General features: G+C 36.9%; 1 protein-coding gene across 1 annotated transcript in view; it reads right to left on the bottom strand.

The window, feature by feature from the left end:
- Positions 1–357: 357 nt before the first annotated feature.
- The window catches only part of LOC136874646 (general odorant-binding protein 19d), a 55046-nt gene continuing 31250 nt past the window's right edge, over positions 358–24153 (bottom strand). The window contains exons 4-6 of the mRNA XM_067148271.2: positions 19246–19402; positions 12267–12343; positions 358–569 (exon numbers count right to left, since the gene is read on the bottom strand). Coding sequence (XP_067004372.1) covers positions 12270–12343; positions 19246–19402 — 231 coding nt within the window. The 3' untranslated portion in view covers positions 358–569; positions 12267–12269. The remainder of the gene's footprint in view (positions 570–12266; positions 12344–19245; positions 19403–24153) is intronic.

Below are 24153 nucleotides of genomic sequence, written 5' to 3'. Positions count from 1 at the left end.
CGATACTTTTCAGGGTTCCTGTAAGGCCTTCGCGGCTACCGTAGCGGTTCTGGGCCACACACGGTCCCCGCTGTACTTCACCCTTACAGGCTATCCCCAACTTCATACCGTTACCCGTCCCCCACGGCGTAGACGAGGGGTTGGACTTATGGGTGACATTATTATTATTACAGCCTGTATACAGCCTAGTGCACACCCACCGTATCACAGGATATAAATGGCAAGTTTTGAGAAATTTGAATAAACTATTTTCCTGTGATGTCGCTGCGTGCACACAAAAATTGAACTCAACCTACGTTCGACTTTAGTACATCTAATCTGAGAAACAAAGTAGGTATGGGTTAAAAGTTTGAAGTGTAAAGACAAAATTGTAGTTTTATTTATATTTAACTTATATCATACATTCTGACAGAAGTTATCCATCATTTGCTCCTGAATTTTTACAAATTTGATGATGGTGCGGGTACAGTTTGTTAATAGAGTGCGAAGATGTAGGTCAAGGAATTAATTCTCTTCTAATCAATTAGTTTACCTAGTCGTCTTCTCAGCAACAAAAATTACCAGGATGTCTGCAACAAAGGAAAGAAGTTGAAATTAGAGGTACATTTCAATATTATTGTTATTAACACATGCATCTGAAGAAGGTGTAAATAAAATAATGTAGGAAAAAGGACGGATATGGTGATGTGAACCAAAGACAAAGAACATGAACTATTTGCAGGTAGGGAACGGTGAAGTTCGATTGTCATTACGAAGCTCTCCTCCACTATCAATCAATCAATCAATACTGATCTGCATTTAGGGCAGTCGCCCAGGTGGCAGATTCCCTATCTGTTGCTTTCCTAGCCTTTTCCAAAATGATTTCAAAGAAATTGGAAATTTATTGAACATCTCCCTTGGTAAGTTATTCCAATCCCTAACTCCCCTTCCTATAAATGAATATTTGCCCCAGTTTGTCCTCTTGAATTCCAACTTTATCTTCATATTGTGATCTTTCCTACTTTTATAGACGCCATTCAAACCCATTCGTCTACTAATGTCATTCCACGCCATCTCTCCGCTGACAGCTCGGAACATACCACTTAATACCAATATAAATGGTCCGTTATTGGACATTATAAATTTTCCAGCTAACTCATTCCTGGTTGCCAGCGTTTCGCCCTCGTGTGCTAGGCTGGGCTCATCAGTTGGTACCTAGCACACCTACCAAGACGCTGGCTAGTGCATACCGTGGAGGCCACTGCGTAGGCTGATTGTAGCCACCGGCAGTGCCAATGCACTATGAGACACTTCGTCTCATTATCAAAAATTGATGCCTGCTTGGCCATCAGATGATATAGATCTTAATTCCCATAGGGAATCTGAAATATTTGTTCCAAATGAGTAAATTTATAATACCAATATATAACTGATGACCCCAGCCTAGCACACGAGGGCGAAACGCTGGCAACCAGGAATGAGTTAGCTGGAAAATTTATAATGTCCAATAACTGACCATTTATATTGGTATTATAAATTTACTCATTCGGAACAAATATTTCAGATTCCCTATGGGAATTAAGATCTATATCATCTGATGGCCAAGCAGGCATCAATTTTTGATAATGAGACGAAGTGTCTCATAGTGCATTGGCACTGCCGGTGGCTACAATTAGCCTACGCAGTGGCCTCCACGGTATGCACTAGCCAGCGTCTTGGTAGGTGTGCTAGGTACCAACTGATGAGCCCAGCCTAGCACACGAGGGCGAAACGCTGGCAACCAGGAATGAGTTAGCTGGAAAATTTATAATGTCCAATAACGGACCATTTATATTGGTATTATAAATTTACTCATTCAGAACAAATATTTCAGATTCCCTATGGGAATTAAGATCTATATCATCTGATGGCCAAGCAGGCATCAATTTTTGATAATGAGACGAAGTGTCTCATAGTGCATTGGCACTGCCGGTGGCTACAATTAGCCTACGCAGTGGCCTCCACGGTATGCACTAGCCAGCGTCTTGGTAGGTGTGCTAGGTACCAACTGATGAGCCCAGCCTAGCACACGAGGGCGAAACGCTGGCAACCAGGAATGAGTTAGCTGGAAAATTTATAATGTCCAATAACGGACCATTTATATTGGTATTATAAATTTACTCATTCGGAACAAATATTTCAGACTCCCTATGGGAATTAAGATCTATATCACATACCACTTAGTCGAGCAGCTCTTCTTCTTTCTCTCAATTCTTCCCAACCCAAACATTGCAACATTTTTGTAACGCTACTCTTTTGTCGGAAATCACCCAGAACAAATCGAGCTGCTTTTCTTTGGATTTTTTCCAGTTCTTGAATCAGGTAATCCTGGTGAGGGTCCCATACACTAGAACCATACTCTAGTTGGGGTCTTACCAGAGACTTATATGCACTCTCCTTTACATCCTTACTACAACCCCTAAACACCCTCATAACCATGTGCAGAGATCGGTACCCTTTATTTACAATCCCATTTATGTGATTACCCCAGTGAAGATCTTTCCTTATATTAACACCTAGATACTTACAATGATCCCCAAAAGGAACTTTCACCCCATCAACGCAGTAATTAAAACTGAGAGGACTTTTCCTATTTGTGAAACTCACAACCTGACTTTTAGCCCCGTTTATCAACATACCATTGCCTGCTGTCCATCTCACAACATTTTCGAGGTCACGTTGCAGTTGCTCACAATCTTGTAACTTATTTATCACTCTATAGAGAATAACATCATCCGCAAAAAGCCTTACCTCCGATTCCACTCCTTTACTCATATCATTTATATATATAAGAAAACATAAAGGTCCGATAACACTGCCCTGAGGAACTCCCCTCTCAACTATTACAGGGTCAGACAAAGCTTCACCTACTCTTAACTCTCTGAGATCTATTTTCTAGAAATATAGCAACCCATTCAGTCACTCTTTTGTCTAGTCCAATTGCACTCATTTTTGCCAGTAGTCTCCCATGATCCACCCTATCAAATGCTTTAGACAGGTCAATAGCAATACAGTCCATTTGACCTCCAGAATCCAAGATATCTGCTATATCTTGCTGGAATCCTACAAGTTGAGCTTCAGTGGAATAACCTTTCCTAAAACCGAATTGCCTTCTATCGAACCAGTTATTAATTTCACAAACATGTCTAATATAATCAGAAAGAATGCCTTCCCAAAGCTTACATACAATGCATGTCAAACTTACTGGCCTGTAATTTTCAGCTTTATGTCTATCACCCTTTCCTTTATACACAGGGGCTACTATAGCAACTCTCCATTCATCTGGTATAGCTCCTTCGGCCAAACAATAATCAAATAAGTACTTCAGATATGGTACTATATCCCAACCCATTGTCTTTAGTATATCCCCAGAAATCTGATCAATTCCAGCCACTTTTCTAGTTTTCAACTTTTGTATCTTATTGTAAATGTCATTGTTATCATATATAAATTTTATTACTTCTTTGGCCTTAGTCTCTTCCTCTATCTCGACATTACCCTTGTAACCAACAATCTTTACATACTGCTGACTAAATACTTCTGCCTTTTGAAGATCCTCACATACACACTCCCCTTGTTCATTAATTATTCCTGGAATGTCCTTCTTGGAACCTGTTTCTGCCTTAAAATACCTATACATACCCTTCCATTTTTCACTAAAATTTGTATGACTGCCAATTATGCTTGCCATCATGTTATCCTTAGCTGCCTTCTTTGCTAGATTCAATTTTCTAGTAAGTTCCTTTAATTTCTCCTTACTTCCACAGCCATTTCTAACTCTATTTCTTTCCAGTCTGCACCTCCTTCTTAGTCTCTTTATTCCTCTATTATAATAAGGTGGGTCTTTACCATTCCTTACCACCCTTAAAGGTACAAACCTGTTTTCGCATTCCTCAACAATTTCTTTAAACCCATCCCAGAGTCTGTTAACATTTTTATTTACCGTTTTCCACCGATCATAGTTACTTTTCAGAAACTGCCTCATACCTGCTTTATCAGCCATATGGTACTGCCTAACAGTCCTACTTTTAAGACCTTCCTTTCTATCACATTTATTTTTAACTACCACAAAAACAGCTTCATGATCACTAATACCATCTATTACTTCAGTTTCCCTATAGAGCTCATCTGGTTTTATCAGCACCACATCCAGGATATTTTTCCCTCTGGTTGGTTCCATCACTTTCTGAATCAGCTGTCCTTCCCATATTAACTTATTTGCCATTTGTTGGTCATGCTTCCTGTCGTTCGCATTTCCTTCCCAATTGACATCTGGCAAATTCAGATCTCCCGCTACAATCACATTTCTTTCCATGTCGTTTCCCACATAGCTGGCTATCCTATCAAATAATTCCGAATCCGCATCAGTGCTACCCTTTCCCGATCTGTACACTCCAAATATATCAAGTTGCCTATTATCTTTAGAAATGAGCCTTACACCTAGAATTTCATGTGTCTCATCTTTAACTTTTTCGTAGCTTACAAATTCTTCTTTCACCAGAATTTCACCAGAATTTTGGCTGATGGAAGGTATTTCAAATACGTATGCTCCTGCAGCATTTTAAGTTCCTCCAAAATTGGCTTTACCAGCAGTAATAAGTCTATTTTTTTAAATTTACTTTACGTTGCACCGATACAGATAGGTCTTATGGCGATGATGGTATAGGAAAGGGCTAGGAATGGGAAGGAATCAGTCGTGGACTTAATTAAGGTACAGCCCCAGCATTTTCCTGGTGTGAAAATGGGAAACCATGGAAAACCATCTTCAAGGCTGCTGACAGTGGGGTTTGAACCAACTATCTCCAGGATACAAGCTCACAGTTCTGCAACCCTAACCGCATAGCCAACTCGCCCGGTCCATAAAAAGTCAAACCTTCAAATAAAGGAGAGAATTGTGCCATGATTCCGCTGCTAATATTCCCTCCGTAACATATTTTTAATTTTGGACATGACAATGTCAGGATTAGGTTGGAAGTTTCAACACAGAACATTGTGGTCGTCTGATGAGAAGTCGCGTACATGCAAGGCAAGGGGTGCGGAGGGTAAGCATGGCTGCTGCGCATGTGCCAGTCTCAAGTCCTGACAATAACATCAGTTCCATCCACAGTGGTTCTTGTGAAACTAAGGTGCTGCTATGAAGTTTCAAATTGGTAGTGCAACTGTGCTTTAGTTACACATTTACTATAAATACTGCATAATGAACAGTTTAATAATGAACACGCATGTCTTTCAGAGAGCTCGCACAGTTTATCACGACTAATGTTTGTAGCTTAGTGTAGTATCTGTTACTCATGCCGTGCCTACAAGCTACCGCGACTTCTTGTGAGACGCAGATAGTACGTACCCTGCAATAGATATTGTCGTAATAATGTATCTAGGCAGTATGGGTTTAAAATTACATTGTTGGCATTTTATTTCTCAAATTCATATTTGCACATAAAGTCGAAGTACAATGTGTCTGCGCAATGTTATGTGAAGTAACATACAGTACGTTATGCGTAAAGAGATCAACATCAAAATTGCAGGCGAAAGTTATATATACTCATCGCACTTTTTACTTATAAGTGTCCTGCACATGCTAATGGTGAATGGGCTGCCTAATAACTGATATTCACAGGGGTTTTACTGCCTGCAGGTTAGTTACATCAGAATGTGAAGAGATAACAAACAGACGACCACTCACTGCATGTTCCTCAGTGCTACCCGTCAAATGCGCCCCCTCGTTTTCAAACGCTCCATAGTAGGCTGGTGTTTGGTACGGTGGCACTACAGTTGCTGTCAACATATCGACAATGATGACAATGATGTTCTGTTTACTCTCTTGACTGCGATCATTGTGTTTTGGACATTAACTGAATTACTACGATAATAATCAATGTTAATTTTTTGCCTGTGTTCAATGTATTAGTTATTTTAAGATCTTTATATCTTGCCCTATTTTACTATTTGGCTGATGATGACACTTGTAATGTGTCAAAACCAGTCCCAATAAACAAGTTGTGACTTCTTTTTAGTTCAACTTACTACGGAGTATTGAAAGGTGGATCCTTCTAATATTGTATATCTTCTTAATGGCTGATGTGTTCAACAATGATGAATACACAGCCATAATTTTAATCTATGGAGAATATGGTCGGAATGCAACCAAAGCTCGCAGATTGTTTGCACAGGAGTTTCCATATAGCTACCTGCCTTTCTGTACACTCATTTTACTGAACAGAGTTGCAATAAAGAGCTAATGGATCATTCAAGGCACATATAAGGAACTTTTTGGTAGAGTGGAATGTCTGTACATGTATAAAAATGAGTTATTAAATTTTATTTTTGCCTCTTTAACGATTTTACAAATGCACCCTCTTACAGAAAGTGTGTAGTAAAATGACTGCTAATCCAAAATACAGCACATTGTAGTGCTCCTTTATAAATCAGCGATTAGGCATTCCATTTATCATTAGTGTGTGTAGAACACATAAAAGTAGAAAGGATGAGGATGGAGGGCCAGCTGGTATATCCGAGCAGTGCGTCTTGAGAGAAATTTGAGCTCTGCATTTGGTAGCTGGATGAGTTGGCCTCACAGCCGGCTGTCCTGAGAACGGTTTTCTGTGGTTTTCCATTCTCACTATTAGGTAAATGCCAGGACAGTTCCTATTACAGCCCACAGCCAATCCTTTCCCATCATTCACCACACCTCAAATCAGCGCCACACATCTCCTGGCCAAAGAGAGGGCATTGTCTTCTAAGTGACCCACTGTACCTCTTCAGGGTACCAAATTAAAATTTTACAAACAAAACAAAAATCTATATTTGTACCACAAACAATCATCGGAGCTTCAAAGGCTGTACAGAGCCTCTTCGTAATCACCAGGATGACCAGTATTTACATTTATGAGTTCTAAAACGTTTTTCACCACTGCAGGAGTAGATTTGCTCGCCTGGAGATCCAGTAGCACAGAACTCTCCTCACATCGCTCAGTTGCCTTAACTTTGAGGTGCTCCCGATAAGCCATTTGACGCTCGTTATTGGAACCTGAAAAGCTGCTCTATCCTCTCAAATGCAGTTTCTACAATTTTGAAGCCATTTATTGTCCATATGTAGTGACATTTTACGAAAGGAAAACAATGTTCACACTTCTTCACAGCAAAAGTTTTGCAAATGTTTGCTATACCATTGTAGAGTCCAGAGCTACACTAACCGTTAGCCGCGCAGCTCGGTGCACTTCTACATCACTCGATGACGTCATATCAGGATCGGACTCTTGTTGATAGGTACATTGTTCCTCTCTCTCTTTACTGTCAGATATTGAACACTGCCCTCTCTTGTCTAGAAATTTTTTCAATTTAAAAAATTTCATTTTTCTGTAAAGCTCAATGACCCAAATGCAGTTTCAAAATTATAGGCAAATAAACTTAACCATAATAGGTATTTGTATTTGTTCCTGTTCTGACTTGTCTGAAGCTATTAAAAATTATTTAAATTACTGAAGTATTTTAAAAGTTTTGTCCACCTTGTCAATACACTTTTATCATTGAAAATCATTTATTCAAACTGATAAGTGGAATGTATTATGTTCCCAAAATACATTTCAATAAATAATTTTCAATGATAAAAATGTATTGACAAGGTGGACTAAGCATATACTATTTTAAATAGTTTTGTAATAGCATTGCAGATAAATTCAATATCAAAGTGGGATTTGGACGTAAAGGTCAAAGAATCAGAGATACAGAGATAAGAAAGGATTGGGAATTACGTATGTGTGTATTTATGAGCAGCATCTGTGAATGGATAGGACAAACTGGATGCGGCTCATACACACCCGCATGGCTTGCTGGAGTGAAGAAATGATGATGAAGATGATGATGATGTACTTAAGAACAGATGGTTACAATGCGCAGTCATGTCACAATAATGTCAGAAAGTTAACAAGTGATGTAATGGAAGGATTTCCAGAAGGGAAAAGATCTCCAGGAAGTTCGAGAATGGTACTGGAAAATTATCTTGGTGAACTAGATGTAAATGTGGACTGTTTAAGATAGCAAGGAATGGTAACAGATGGAGACATGCTTGTAGGGGAGCGTCAGATCTCCATGGTCAGAGCCCGCCTGGTGACCATAATGACACCTGCAGTCTACTGACTTTCCTAATAACAATGTTCATCAGTTGCCCGTTTTCAATAACTATCGCTTTTGGTTCAGAAATATTCAGTGTAAGCTTGGGAAAGGCACTGGCTTGCTGTATCAATCATAAGCGCTGCTGATATTTTACCTTTAGGTGTTAACGTAATAGATGCCCGCCTGGTGGCCATGTTTGTTAAGGCATTGAGTCTAAATGATCTGACACCATGATCAGCCAGTTCGAGACCCGGTGGTGGGAAAGAAATCTCCACCAGAATGTTGGCCAGCAGGGTAAGAGAGGTGATTGTATACAATTTCTAATCACTATATTGCATACTAAAAGCTTGGATTCAGTTCCAAACCTCTCATCAGTGTTTATATGAAGTGACGACATATGACTCTGTTGATGGTGATGCGTCGTTGAGATGGGGTACGTTAAGCCTTGAGCACACTCCTTGGTGTTATTCGATAGGAGAGGTTATGTGCCGAGAAATGATTGGTGATTTGTGTACATGCTCTCTCTCTATTATCATTAGTGCAAACTCTTATGTTATTTTACATTGGTACTGAGTTTACTGTGATCCTTAAGAGAGGTATTTTTCATGTTTTTCTAAGAATGAAATGTGCTTGTTGCCTTTTTAAGTTATTATGGCAATTTTATTTTGTACAACCTATTTTGCTTACATGGTTGTTACGAAACAATGAGGTTGAGGTTCATAAAATTACTATTTTCTAAATTAATAAGTTCCCTTTATTAAATTTATCTTTTGGATTGCTTTTTTTGAGTTATTTATTTCATTCCTTTTTTGGAAGTTCTGGGTTCTGTAGTCTCAGTTTAAAATTTGAATGCTATGTACATGAATGTTTGGTATGTAATCTCACACTAACGATGGACAGAAGGGATACTGACTTGTCCCAGGCTGATTGCACCCTGTCTAAAGGAATATTAAAAATATTCCTAGTTTGCGTATACACTTATTGAAGTCGCATTGAGACAAATTAACACCTGAAAATATAGTTAATAATGCTAACCACACTGATTCATTCCTACCATCAACATCATGTTTGGACACAGGAGTTAATTCTAAACTGGGGAAATATTATCGCCTTAATTATAGAGAATGTGATTTGGGAATTTTTCTGCCAATAATTCATTTGAACAGCAAAATATAATGATAATCTGGGATTATGTTCCGCAAAGCATACTATCTTGTTATTTAAATCGGAGATCCAAATGTAATGAGTAACTGGCATCCAATAAAAATTTATCCTATTTTAAGAAGGCTCATTGAAAGAAGTCTGGGGAGAAAAAATAGACTTTTTATCGATTTGTCAACCCAAACAAGAGGTTTTATGTCTACACCAGGTATATTCATAAATTCATATGTGGTCAACATTTGTCTTCAAGACGCGAAACTAAGGAAAAACAATTGTTGCATCCCTTTTCTAGATGCATCCAAAACATTCGATAATATTGGTCGTAACCATCTGGATTATGCACTAAATTCGACATCTGTTCCCAATAAGCCGAAGTATTTAATAATATATCTTTTCAGGAATAACTCGATTCATGTGGAAATAGACACGACCAATTGAACTCAGTAGCGGCGATTAGGGGGGGCGAGGGGGGGCAGTCGTCCCCCTACTTTGTGGAGAAAACTTTGCATTTGTATTCCATTTTAGCTGGATGAAACAAGGAATGATAGGAATTATTAAAACAAGCAATTTGTACAAGCCTTGTTGTTTTATCAGCTAATTATTTGCTTTAATTAATTAATAAGGAAATTATTAGTGGAAATACGCAACAAAGTCGTTCACGCGGTTAACCGATTTGTATAGCGCCAGTGGGGACTTTTTATGTGCTGTGAGGAAGGGTACGCGCGCATTCGTTAGTCTGGCAGTCTCTTTAGTGTCTGTTAGTTTTTTTAGTTTTTAGTCAACTACTAAATGATTTTTAATTATATAATCACGCCGTATGTCTATTTAATTGTAATACATATGTAATATTGTTCCTCTCGTGAAAGTATTATTGTATAGTATTGAATCAAAATCTCAAATAAATATTATCAACTCATTCCATTTAGTAGCTTTCTTTTCCAGTTTTAACGTATATACACCCACCCCCCCACCCACCCCCGCTATATCCCACAAACTCGGGTACTTTGTTGTCTTTACATTTTTGCCCCCCTACTTCTAATTCCCAATCGCCGCTACTGATTGAACTAAGGAAATTCAAGTTTGTAGGGGAGTAGCTCAAGGATTGCCTCTATCGCTCTTGTGTTCAACCAAGGAATTAATTAAGGGATTTCTTTTCTATTTGCTTACATCACACCGATGCAGATAGGTCTTATGGCGATGATGGGATTTACCTGCTGTGAAAATTGGAAACCATGGAAAACCATCTTCAGGGCTGCTGATAGTGGGGGTTTTAACCCACTATCTCCTGGATGCAAGCTCACAGCTGCGCGTCCCTAACCACATGACCAACTCGCCCAGTTTAAGGGAATTAAAAGACTTACAACATGCTACTCAATTCAGTTACAATCTTGTTGTAAGATCTCGACAACATGGCAGCAGTAGGGTTTGCTGATGATATTGCGTTAATACGTTTGTTTGTTTGTCCAGCCCTCGTTCCGTTTCTCTGTGGGTTCGGGCATGAGGTGAGATGAATCTCTCATGCAGGATTTTATGACTCAATGCCCTTCCTGACATCAACCTCATCAGAGGAGTTAATGAGATGAAATGAATGATGTGACTTATTATAGTAGGAAGGGAGAGAATGAAACCCAGTGCCGGCACATAGCCTACTCCTGGCATATAGCACACACGGGTCTACTCAAGGCTTAACATCCCCATCCAATGGACGAATCACCATCATCAGTGGCATATGCCCTCACTCCATATGAGCACTGCAGAGAGGTTTAGAATTTAATCCAGGCTTTTGGCGTGCAATCTAGTGATTAGAAATTGTATACCACTGCCTCTCCTACCCTACCGACCAACATTCTGATGGTGAAATGTTTTCAACCAACGAGACTTGAACTAGCTAACCATGGTGTCAGACCATTCAGGCTTCTGTGCCTTAACAACCATGGCCACCAGGCAGGCATCTATTGCCTTAATACCTAAAGGTGAAATATCAGCAGTGCTTATGGTTGATACAGCAAGCCAGTGCCTTTCCCAAGATTACACTGAATATTTATCAAAAGCGATACTTATTGAAAATGGGCAACTGATGAACGTTGTTATTAGGAAAGTCTGTGGACTGCAGGTGTCATCTATAGGTAAGTAGGAAAACATTAAATATTTGGTTGTGTTGCCTTTGCTGGTGAGACCAAGTGTTTAGAGTGCACTATGTCTTCTGGTTTGGGCTAGAGTAATTTTGTTACTTTCATTGATCTGTCTCAGTCGTATCTTTGGCTTTGACAATATGAAAGTGACTGAGGTATGGGTGATGTTAGTGATGTCGTTCCTTATGCAGCCAGTCCCGGCTATGATTCGTTTGGAAATGTTGTTCATAGGGTTGGTTGGAACATGCATTTCAGTGGGCTTGGCAGACTGATTTGTGATAGCAACTTCTGGCTCAGTAAACAAAGCAACAGGAAACTAGTTTACTCTTCATTTCCCTAGTATGCTTCTTCATTGATGCCTAGGCCATCCATGTCAGCTAATTGTGGAGCTGTTGACGATCCAACCAGCCGGTTTTCTCTTTTTTTGAGGAAGACAGAGATGTCTTCAAAAATAGCAAGTCCAAGAGAGCATGCAATTTTCTTTTTAAACGCCATGTAATGCAAACTAAACTGAGAAGTTGAGTTACTGTTTATTATCAAAGTGGAATAGAAACCACTTTATGGAACCTTGCACAGAAATAGTGGGATGGACACAGCAAGGTATGCATAGACCGCGTACCGTGCATCTTTTCTTAGCTCTAAACCAAATAAAAGCTTTTACTAGCATTGGTGAATATGGACCTAAGACCTATATATAGCGACTCCCATATTTTCTCTGCAATTACTTAGAAAACACCAATTCCTTACTGCTGCATGAGTTGATGAATGGCGGTGTGTGACGGCCCATTCGAACGGCAACCCAGAGGTGGCCACACACACAAGAATTATAAAGAAGGTACATACTTGTCAGTTGTTATTGAAGCACTCCTGTATCGCTTTGGCAATGAGGCAGGAATCATTCGTACTTCTCGCTGCTCTACCTGCAAATAAAAAGAAAATCTTGCACTTAGAACAGGGATGCCTAAACTATGGCCCGCAGACAAAATAATACATTAATAATACGGGTGAGGACAGATGAGGAAATGCCTGCTGGTATTTTTTTAGAACTACATGGGATACAAGTTTAACTTTGGTAAAATGGATGGCACAGTACCGGCTGCGCTAGACTATAACACAGTTGGTAGACACACCGGGGCAAGCAGCGGGCACATCAGTGGACCGATTAGCCATCACATGTTGCTTGCATTACCGACAGGACAAAATGGATTTTAAGCAGTGGCGGCTGGTGGTATCTGAAGCTGGGTGTTGCACCAAAATTTTCAGTGTCACATTTTTATAGCGTACAGAAATAACAAGAGAGTCTATTATCATTAAGTAATGAACTACATTCCTACTAAAACTGAAATATATCTGGCAATTTTAACCTAGGAAATAAGAGGTTAATTATATCCTGTAACTACAGTTACTCTCATTAATAATATTTTCTGTGCTACGTCCCACCAACAACCTTTTTGTAGTTTTTGAAGGCACCAAGGTGCCAGAATTTAATCCCACAGGAGTTCTTTTACATGCCAGTAAATCTACTGACACAAGGTTGACGTACCACCTTCAAATACCACGGACTGAGCCAGGATCGAACCTGCCATGTTGGGGTCAGAAGGCCAGCGCTTGAACCGTCTGAGCCACTTAGCCTGGCACAGTTACTTTTGACTAACTTGAATTGAAAATTTGCCCTAAGCAAGATGTTGGTAATATTGTGGGTGGTCCGGTATGGCGTGGAAAATAAATTACCCAGCAAGTTGATCGCACGGTTAACGTCGCCTAGCTATGAGCTTACATTCGGGGGATAGTGGGTTCGAACACCACTGTCGGAAGCCCTGAAGATGGTTTTCTGTGGTTTCCCATTTTCACACCAAGCAAATGCTGTGGTTGTGCCTTAATTGAAGCCACGGTCGCTTCCTTCCAACTCCTAGCACTTTTCAAATCATATCAAATCAAAATCACTTTATTTGCAAATGAGGTGTCTACCCTGGTGGCAAATGGTACACTAAAATACATTATTATCCAGCACTAAATTTTAAATTAACAAGAGAAGAAGACATTGTCCTAGAATACAGTATTATACAATTTGCACTAACATTTTTTTTTATGAAGTATACAGCTCGTCCTTAATAATTTTATATTGTTTACAAAATTCTACTTATAATATCTTCTATACTTACTTTTCTATCCCATCCTTGCTGTAAGACCTATCTGCGTCAGTGCAACGTAAAGCAAAAATTGTAAATTGAAAAAATGGAAATTAACTCTGTGAGAGAATAGATAGTAGGAATGAAGTAATCTCCACAGAGTGGTGCTATCTAATGGGGACATTTGGAACTGCTAGTCTCGTGCAACTCCCTGAGACCAATGCCGGCAAGGATGCTACCTGATGCCCTAGGAGAGCACACCCCGTAAGTTTGAATCAAAGCCAGCGGCGTTTAATGGTCCGTTACAAAGCATTAGTACAGCGAACAATCAAAGATGGCTGATTTTAACATGTTTTTTAATATATGTTAGGTTTATTAAACTAAAACAATAGAAGAAAAGACAATAAAATTAAGTGTAAAATTATCGGGAGTTCCGCAACACTGCAACAATACCATGCACCGCCCCTGATTTTAAGAGAATTATTTGTGAGTGCCACAAATGGAAAACCAATTGTGTGAACTCAGAATGGAATGTGTGTTGATCGTGGAAGGTCTAGTGACTTTGTAATCATAGGTGGAAAAAGAACATTAGAGTGAAGTATCACAAAGGACGGACTGACTGACTAAATAAGCAGTCACAGATTTAGCTTGCTACTGTACCTGGCGGCAGTGCACCATACGTAAACAAGCAGTAATTCCTGGCATTGCCGAGTGCAATTGTATTTTAAACATGTGATACTAGTGTCATTAAGTTGCACAAAATTAATTATGACTCTTTCATTCACTCCCTACTGATCTGCATTTACTACTGCCGCCCATGTGGCAGATTCCCTATCAGTTGTTTACCTAGTGTGTTCTGTAAAGGTTTTCAAAGAATTTGGAAATGTATCAAAAATCTCCCTTGGTAAATTATTCCAATCACCAATTCTGCTTCCTATAAACGAATATTAGCCTCAATCTGTCCTCTTGAATTCCAATATTATCTTCTTATGATCTTTCCTATTTAAAAACTACATTCAAGCTTAATCATTTATTAATGTCATCCCATGCCATCTCTCCACCGACAGTTGGGAACCTACCACTTAGTCGAGCAGCTGGTCTCCTTACTCTTAACCCAAAGTTTGCAATGCTTTTGTAACACAGTACTTTAGTATGATTTAAGAACTTCATCGTATAGATGCATATTGATACAGTTAAACTAAGAAACAAGTTAGGTTTTGGTCCACCCAATCAATACACATCACTTTACAAGTGAAAAACTATTTAATTAAAAAACATATTAAATATTAGGGACATGTTTCATCTCTATTGAGATTTCATCAGCCATAAAATCACGTGGTAGATAGCAAAACATTATTCAGAAATTGAAACAAATGGAAGAACCCAATACCTTTTTAAGGATTATTTGAGAAACGCAAAAGATATATAAGGGGCTGCCTGGCCGAGGCGGTAAAGGCGTGCTTGGTTTGCCCAGAAGGACGTGGGTTCGAATCCCCGCCAGGAAGTCGTAAAATTTAAGAAACGAGATATCCACTTCTGGAGGTGCATATGGCCCTGAGGTTCACTCAGCCTACACCAAAAATGAGTACCAGGTTAATTCCTGGGGGTACAGATGGCCGGGCGTAGAGCTAACCACTCCACCCCATCACGTGCCGAGGTTACGAATGGTGGAATCCTTTACCTTCCACCCCTCCAAGGGCCTTCATGGCCTGTACGGAGATGACTTTGCTTTGCTTTAAAAATATATACATTACTTACACATTTTACATTATTTACATGATTTATTTGCAAGAAGTGTGTAAATAACGTATATATATTTATATATCTTTTGTGTTTCTCAAATAATCCTTAAAAAGGCAATGGGTTCTTCCATTTGTTTCAATTTCTGAACAATGAGCTTTGTAATCTACCAGGTGATTTTATGTCTGATCAAGTCTCAAATAGAGATTAAACATGTCCCTAATATTTAATATGTTTTTTAATTAAATAGTTTTTCACTTGTAAAGTGATGTATTGATTGGGTGGACCAAAACCTAACATTGTTTCTTAGTTATACAGTAGTTTTGTTAAAAATTGCCCAGAACAAATTGTGCTGCTTTCTTTTGGAACCTTTCCACTTCTCAAATCAAGAAATCATAGTGAGGGTCCCATATAGTGTAACCATACTCTGAATGGGGTCTTAACAGTGATTTACATGCCCTGTCCATTACCTCCTTACTATCACCCCTAAATACCCTCACAACTGTATGGAGGGATCTGTAACCTTTATTTACAACCTCATTAATGTGTTTACCCCAATGAGGATCTTTCTTTAAATTAACACCTAGGTACTTACAGTGGTTTCCATGAGGTACTTCCAATCCATCAACACAATAATTGAAACTAAGTTGACTTCTCCTCTTGGTAAAACATGCAACCTGATTTTTCAACCCCCACCATCATACCATTGTCTGCTGTCCATCTCACAACTTGTCGAGGAGCCAGGCTAAGTGGCTCATATGGTTGAGCGCTGGCCTTCTGACCACAACAGGGCAGGTTCGATCCTGGCTCAGTCAGGTGGTATTTGAAGGTGCTCAAATACGACAGCCACGTGTCGGTAGATTTACTGACATGTAAAAGAACTCCCAAAGGACTAAATTCTGGCACATTGGTGTCTCCAAAAACCATAAAAGTAGTTAATGGGATGTAAAACAAATAATATTATTACCTTGTTGAGATCCTGTTGAAATCGTTCACAACCCTGTAACTTAGTTATTACTCTGTACAATACATTATCTGCAAGAAGTCTTATTTGTGATTTCAGTTCTTTATTCATATCATTTACTAGCAGTTACCCGCAGCTTCACTCGAACGGATTTCGTAATTTGATAAAAGTAATTGTTCCTCGGTACTGTGCTAAGATATTAAAAATCCCTAAAGTATAAAAACTCGCCAAAAAATTGTGTTTCGTGTATCCCAGAAACTCTTTGTAAACCATGTTTGTGGTACAGCCTTTTCAGGCTAAGATGACCATGAGACATAGACCTATACATGTGAGAAACAGCCTTCTCTCAATTGAAGAAAAAACATGTTATTTTTCTTTTTAAAGGAGATTCCAAACACCTATTTCCACGTCTGTAACATCTTCAATCTTTGAGATATAAGTATCCCCATAAAAAGAATTCAACCCCTTTATCAGGCCTTCCCCCTGCCCCACGCCCATCTTAATGGATTTACCGAAAACAAAAAAATGCATATTTCTTTATTTTTAAAGGAGACTCCAAATACCAATTGCCATGTCTGTAACGTCTTCACTTTTTGAGATACAAGTATCCTTATAAAAAAATAATTCAAATCTTTTCTCACTTCTTTTCATCCCCGTTATGTACCTTTTCCAAAAGGAAAGTACAGTACATGGTCCTGTATTTTTAAAGGACTTTCCAAATACCAAGTTTCTTGTCTGTAACATGATAAGTTTTTGACATATACTGTAGATATACCAGTACTCATTTTAAAAATTTGCCTGCTTTTTCAATTCCTTTCAGCCCCTTGAGTGGGTTTTCCAAAAACAAAAAATACATGTTTCTTTATTTTTAAAGGAGATACAAAATACCAATACATCTTCAGTTTTTGAGATAAAAGTATCCTCGTAAGAAGAATTCAACTCCTTTCTCACCCCTGCACCCCCGCCCCTCAAGTTGATTTTCCCCCCAAAATGCTGTTTCTTTATTTTTTAAAGGTGATTCCAAAAACCAGTTCTCACGTCTGTAACATCTTTAGTTTTTTTTAGATAGATGTATTCTCATACAAATAATTCAAGTAGTTTTTCACTTCCTTCATCCCTCCCCCCCCCCCCCCAATCCCCCAAGTGGATTTTCCAAACAAAAGAATACCTATGTGTTTCTTCATTTTTGAAGGAGATTCCAAATACTAATATTCACGCCTGCAACATTGTTAGTTTTTGTGAAATAAGTATCCTCATACAAAGGATTCAACTAATTTTTTTAATTCTTCCACCCCCTTAAGTTAATTTTTTACAAAAATTAAAAATATGTATTTGTTTATTTTTAAAGGAGACTCCAAATACCAATTCACATCGGTAACATATTCAGTTTTGAGATATCAGTATCCTAATAAAAATAATTCAACCCTCTTTTCAGTACATTCTACCCCCTCTGAAGTGTTTTTATTTTTTCAAAATAAAAAATAAATATTTATTTATAAAAGAGATTCCAAATACTTATTTTTACGTCTGTACAATGTTACATTTCTGAGATATACTGTAGATATAGTCTTTTCTTTAATTCACCCCCTTTGTCACTCCTGTTGACATAGTTGGTTTAATTGGATTTTCCAAGAAAAATGCATGTTTCTTTAGTTTAAAACAAGATTCCAGATACCAATTTTCATATCTGTAACATCATCTGTTTTTGCGATATACTCATTTAAACAATTCACACTCTTAGTTTCAAACGTCTCTTCTGTATAGTACTGATGAAACTATCTATGTAAGTATAGAGGTCTGCAATTCCCCTTTTGATTCAAATTCTGTTTTCTTGTATGGGGCTGACAATTTTTCTAAGAATTTTACATTCTTGTTTTTCAATATCTGCAATTTTAGAATGAGCTCCTAAAGTTAAGGTTTCTGGTGCATATAGAGCTTTCAGTAGAATAACTGTTTTGTAATGTTTCAGTTTAGCATTATTATTATTATTATTATTATTATTATTATTATTATTATTATTATTATTATTACTACTATTATTATTATTTATTATTGCGCTATATTACTACATATAGCATGATACACAGTATGTCATTTTGGTACTATCACAACACTGTATTAGACTATTTCAGAATACTGGATATACGCTCCTTATACTTATTTTTATCATAAATCTCTATACAGTACTTCACAACACTAAGTTTTCTTCCACAGATCAAACAAAGAAACCGTTTTCCTCTTTTTTCTAATGGTGTTTTTCTGAATGAAATCCGGAGCTGAGTACATCAGTTCAAGAATAGTGGAATACTTATATGTAATGACAAATGGCTTTACGTCAAAAAAAAAAAAAAAAAAAAAAAAAAAAACTGAACCTGTTTTTGGGTTTGAATCTAGTTTCAATCTTCATCTTAATGCTCATATCCTTCCGTCTCCTCCTCTCCTTAGCCCTTTCTCACTTCTAGAAGAGCTGTAGTTGATTCAAAAATGCAGTGTGTCGTTCAGTTGTTCATCATTTTGAATGAAGTTCTCTCCCTTGCAGTGAACGTTTCTTGCTGGATGCAAGTTGAATATCTACTGACGTGTTTTCAAGCGCTCCATTCCTTCCACCATCTGTATTATCCCACTCTCCAAACACAAACATCAGTTTGTCCAAACAATGACATCGATCATACCAGCACTACAAATGCACAAATATTGTATGTAGGACTTCATCAGTTCCTAAAAAGTATTTTCCGCATTGTACAAGTAGATTTTAAAGAATACCTTAATATTTCATTTCCTTTTCTGTGTTGAGGAGATTCCGGATTATACAAAAGTAAGAATATTATAACACCCTAAGCGTTGCCAGGACCAAGAAAATATTCTGTACTTTTTAAGTTTCCTCAAGTTCTGCTTTGAACATGTTTTTTACTGTATATGAATGTACAAACTAGATGTTAAAACATAGAGCTGATGATGATCGGGTAGAAGTATCATTCTGTCCACTTACCTGCATTGAGACACTCTAGTACTATTTGTGCTCCCCTCTGGAGTCTCTCCTCATCCCCCTCATGGACTGCTTCATAAAACGGAAGCACATGATCCACGTTATTCACCTGTCGCCAGTTTTGGATGTCATAGTAGTGGTATGTACAGTACTGGAAACACTGTAAAGAATAAAGTAAGAATACAAATTAGAAGGGCAGGTTGTAGCCTTACATGACTGTTCATCATAATCTATATGTTTCATTTCCATATTGATTATAATATTCACAAATATGAAGTTTTGAAGCTTCCACCTAATCAATATATATATTTAGCCTATATATTATTGTTCCACAGCACCGGTTTCAACCTTGTGTAGGTCATCTTCAGCTGACAATCATAACACAATAAGAATGTCACATGATATGGGTAAAACATTGCCATTACGAATGTTCTAGTTTAAATAATCGTCTACATTAACTGACATAATGATTTAAACTTAACATTACTATATGTACATGAATGATATATGTTAAAATACATTTTTCTTAGATTTTAAAGGGGTCACATAGTGTGGGTAAAATTTTCATCAGTTTGCAAATGTTTTTCGTCTTATTTTCGTTTATGTTAATCGGTATGAGAGTTAAAACTTTGCAATACTATTATGTATGTAGATGATATACGTTGAATATACAATATTCCTAAATTGTGAAGTGTCCACTGTTCTACATGAAAACTTATGACTAGATGAATAAAACATTTTGAAGTACAGATTAATTCTTGTGGCGTGTTGTATATGCGATTATGTTATGATATATGATCAGCCATGTTCGTCTACTGGTGGTGTAATACAAAGAGTTTCTTAAGGTAATATGGACACTTATGTTGAAATCAAGGTAGTTGTCCGGTGTTTAGTGTGGCACTTCGTCTATCTATACACAAAGCTTACAGTTTATGTTAAGACTGGTTGACCATAAAATTTGATGGGATACAGTATAAAAATGTAGATAAGTTGTTGTTCTAGTGACGTGCTTCCTTTATGTTATTTGATTTTGTCAAATGTCAATATGTATTACTTGATTTCAACATATCTTATGTTTTATGGTTAGTGTGAAAGCTTCTTTCTTCACTTTGTGTTGTTGGACGTATTTGTATCTGTAAATAGAAATAAAGTGTAAGAAATTTTGTGTCTGCCAAGTTGGAATGTTTGTTAAATATTGGAATGGGTGTGCATGTACTTACTGTAGATGTTGACACTTTGATGTGTGCTATTCGGGAGCACGTCAGGCACTGTTCCGTGTTTGTCTGAAGTTGCTGCTTATGGCTGCAGAGGGGAAGTTTGGAGGGGTAGGAGGAGCAGCTATCGAGCAAGTACGAGTGGAACGGGAGATGTCTTCTGGCAGTTCTTTTATGTGTATTGGGTCTTGTTTTTTGATCCTTTTTAGGTATTTGTTTTTTAGGAAAGGGATAACTGCATCGAAAAGAATATTAACTTTATCTATAATTTCATTTAAATTGAAGTTTGGATTGACATATTGATCTAGGATGATATAAAATTCTTCCATTATATTGAGTAAGGGGCTCTTGAGGTTAGTGTTAGAATTTGCATTCGTTTTCAATGTTTGTAAATTTATGTTTGAAGTTTTCAATGTGTTGTTGGCCTATGGCTGAGAAATGACTGCGTTTTATTGCGTTGATATGTTCGTTGTAACGTATCTGAAAGTTCCTTCCAGTACGTCCGATGTAACTGGCTTCACAGTTGTTGCACTTCATACGATATACTCCTGAATGGTTGTATTTATTATTATTGTTGATTGATTTGGAGTTGTGTAGAATATTGGTCTCATTATATGTAGTTCTATAGGCTATTTTTAGATTTCATTTCTTGAAAATATTGGTTGTAGGATATACGTGGGTGTTGTTGAAAGTGAATAGTACATAGTCTTAGTTTTGTTTGTTCTGATTAGTTTTGATTTGGATTGATTTTTTGTTTTGTATATGGTTTTATTGATCATTTCTCTTTTGTATCCATTTTGTCTGGCCATTTCAGGAATCAGGTTCAGTTCTTTGTTTAGTTCTTCTTGTGTTAGTGGTATATTAAAAGCTCTACCGGTATATATCATACTCTGGTATGCTGCTTTCTTGTGTGCGTTAAGGTGGATGGAGTCTATTTTTATTGTGTTGGACGTAGCTGTGGGCTTCCTATATATTTTATATGTTAAATGATTTTCGTGCCTGGTTATAGATATGTCTAGGTAATTTATAGTATGGTTGTTTTCTGTTTCCATCGTGAATTTTATGTGCGGATCTATTTCATTTAATTGTTCTAATATTTTGGTTTCATTGGTATATCTATTGTCTATTATGTCAAAGATATCATCTACAAATCTACACCAGAAAAAGATATTGTCTATTTTGTTGATTTCTTGGTATTCTAAGTAATGTATGTAGATTTCGGCTAGTATGCCTGATGTTGGAGATTCCATTGGTAAACCTTGTTGTTGATATATGGTATCATGAAATTTGAAGTAATTATTGTTGACAGCGAAATGAAGTAATTTTATAAACTCTTCTATTTCAAGGATACTGAGTTTACTGTGGTTTTTAAGATTAGATTCTATTATTTTTATGGTTTTTTGTGTGGGTATGTTTGGGTGCATGTTTAATATATTGTATGATGCTAATCTGTGGTATTGTTTGATTTTTATTTCTTTTGTGATATTATAGAAGTCTATTGAATTTTGTATTGTTTTTTTTTTTTTTTTTTTTTTTTTTGGGCTAAAAATACATAGTGTCTTTTAAGGAATCTTTGAATGAATTGTGACAGTTTGTAAGTTGGACTTGGTCTGTAGTTTATTATTGGTCTCATTGGTATGTTGTCTTTGTGAATTTTTGGGTAGGCTTTAGTGGTCGGTAATCTGGGGTTCATTGCGATGAGTTTTGCAGTTTCTTGCTCATTTAGAAGAAAGTGAGTGTTTTTTAGCAATGTTTTAAGATTTCTTTTGATACTGTTAGTTGGGTCTTTATTTTTGATTTGAAAGGTGTTAACGAGAAAGCAAAGTTTGGTTTTGGCTATGTATTCGATTTTGTCCATGATGACAGTAGTATTGCCTTTATCTGCTTTAGTAATTAGTAAATTGTTCTGTTTAATTTTGTTTTGGAGTTTCTTTATTTGTATGTTGTTCATAGTGCTATTGTTGCTATTGTCGTTACTGATTCTGTTGATGTATTGTGGTAATCTTTTTCTAATTTCATATCTATCTTCATCACGCTGTTCGTAAGGATTTTTATTTATGGCATGCTTGGTTTCCGTAATGATGGTAGTGATATTCTGGAAGGCTGAAGTGTTTCCCCAATTATGTTTTGGTCTCTTACTCAGTATAATGCATTCTGTTTTGTCGAAGATCATATCTGTTAGATTTTTCATTGGTGGATGGAATGTCTGTTGGTTGCTGTTATTAGGTCTAATAGGGGAGTTGTTGTTAGGAACATTATTTTGTGTATTGTGACTTTGTGATTGGTTTTGTGCATTTCATTTCTTATTTTATGTATTCTGTTTTTGAATGGCTATATTTGCTAATTTTTCATTGGTAATTTGTTGAAAATTGTTCCAATAACTGTCTGGTAGGTCATGGGAAGCTTTTAGATGTTTTTCATAAAGTTGTATGTTAAGGTGTTGTATTTTCTTATATAAGAATTTTATTTCTTCTTTCAGCCTCATTTTATTCGTCTAATCTTAAAAACCACAGTAAACTCAGTATTCTTGAAATAGAAGAGTTTGTAAAATTACTCCATTTCGCTGTCAACAATAATTACTTCAAATTTCATGATACCATATATCAACAACAAGGTTTACCTATGGGATCCCCAACATCAGGCATACTAGCCGAAATCTACATACATTACTTAGAATACCAAGAAATCAACAAAATAGACAATATCTTTTTCTGGTGTAGATTTGTAGATGATATCCTTGTCATAATAGACAATAGATATACCAATGAAACCAAAATATTAGAACAATTAAATGAAATAGATCCACACATTAAAAAAAAACATGAAAACAGGAAACAACCATACTATAAATTACCTAGACATATCTCTAACCAGGAACAAAAGTCATTTAACATATAAAATATAAAGGAAGCCCACAGCTACGTCCAACACAATAAAAATAGACTCCATCCACCTTAACGCACACAAGAAAGCAGCATACCAGAGTATGATATATACCGGTAGAGCTTTTAATATACCACTAACACAAGAAGAACTAAACAAAGAACTGAACCTGATTCCTGAAATAGCCAGACAAAATGGATACAAAAAGGAAATGATCAATAAAATCATATGCAAAATAAAAAATCAATCCAAATCAAAACTAATCAGAACAAACAAAACTAAGAAAGACTATGTACTATTCACTTTCAATAACACCCACATATATCCTATAACCAATATTTTCAAGAAATGAAATCTAAAAATAGCCTATAGAACTACATATAACAAGGCCAATATTCTACACAACTCCAAATCAATCAACAATAATAATAAATACAACCATTCAGGAGTATATCATATGAAGTGCAACAACTGTGAAGCCAGTTTCATTGGACACACTGGAAGGAATTTTCTGATTCGTTACAAGGAACATATCAACGCAATAAAACACAGTCATTTCTCAGCCATAGGCCAACACATTGAAGACTTCAAACATAAATTTACAAACATTGAAAACGAATGCAAATTCTAACACTAACCTCAAGAGCCCCTTACTCAATATAATGGAAGAATTTTATATCATCCTAGATCAATACGTCAATCCAAACTTCAATTTAAATGAAATTATAGATAAAGTTAATATTCTTTTCGATGCAGTTATCCCTTTCCTAAAAAACAAATACCTAAAAAGGATCAAAAAACAAGACCCAATACA

Source organism: Anabrus simplex, chromosome 5 (genome assembly GCF_040414725.1).
Source record: "Anabrus simplex isolate iqAnaSimp1 chromosome 5, ASM4041472v1, whole genome shotgun sequence".
NCBI lineage: Eukaryota > Metazoa > Arthropoda > Insecta > Orthoptera > Tettigoniidae > Anabrus > Anabrus simplex.
This window is presented reverse-complemented; position numbering and strand designations above follow the sequence as displayed.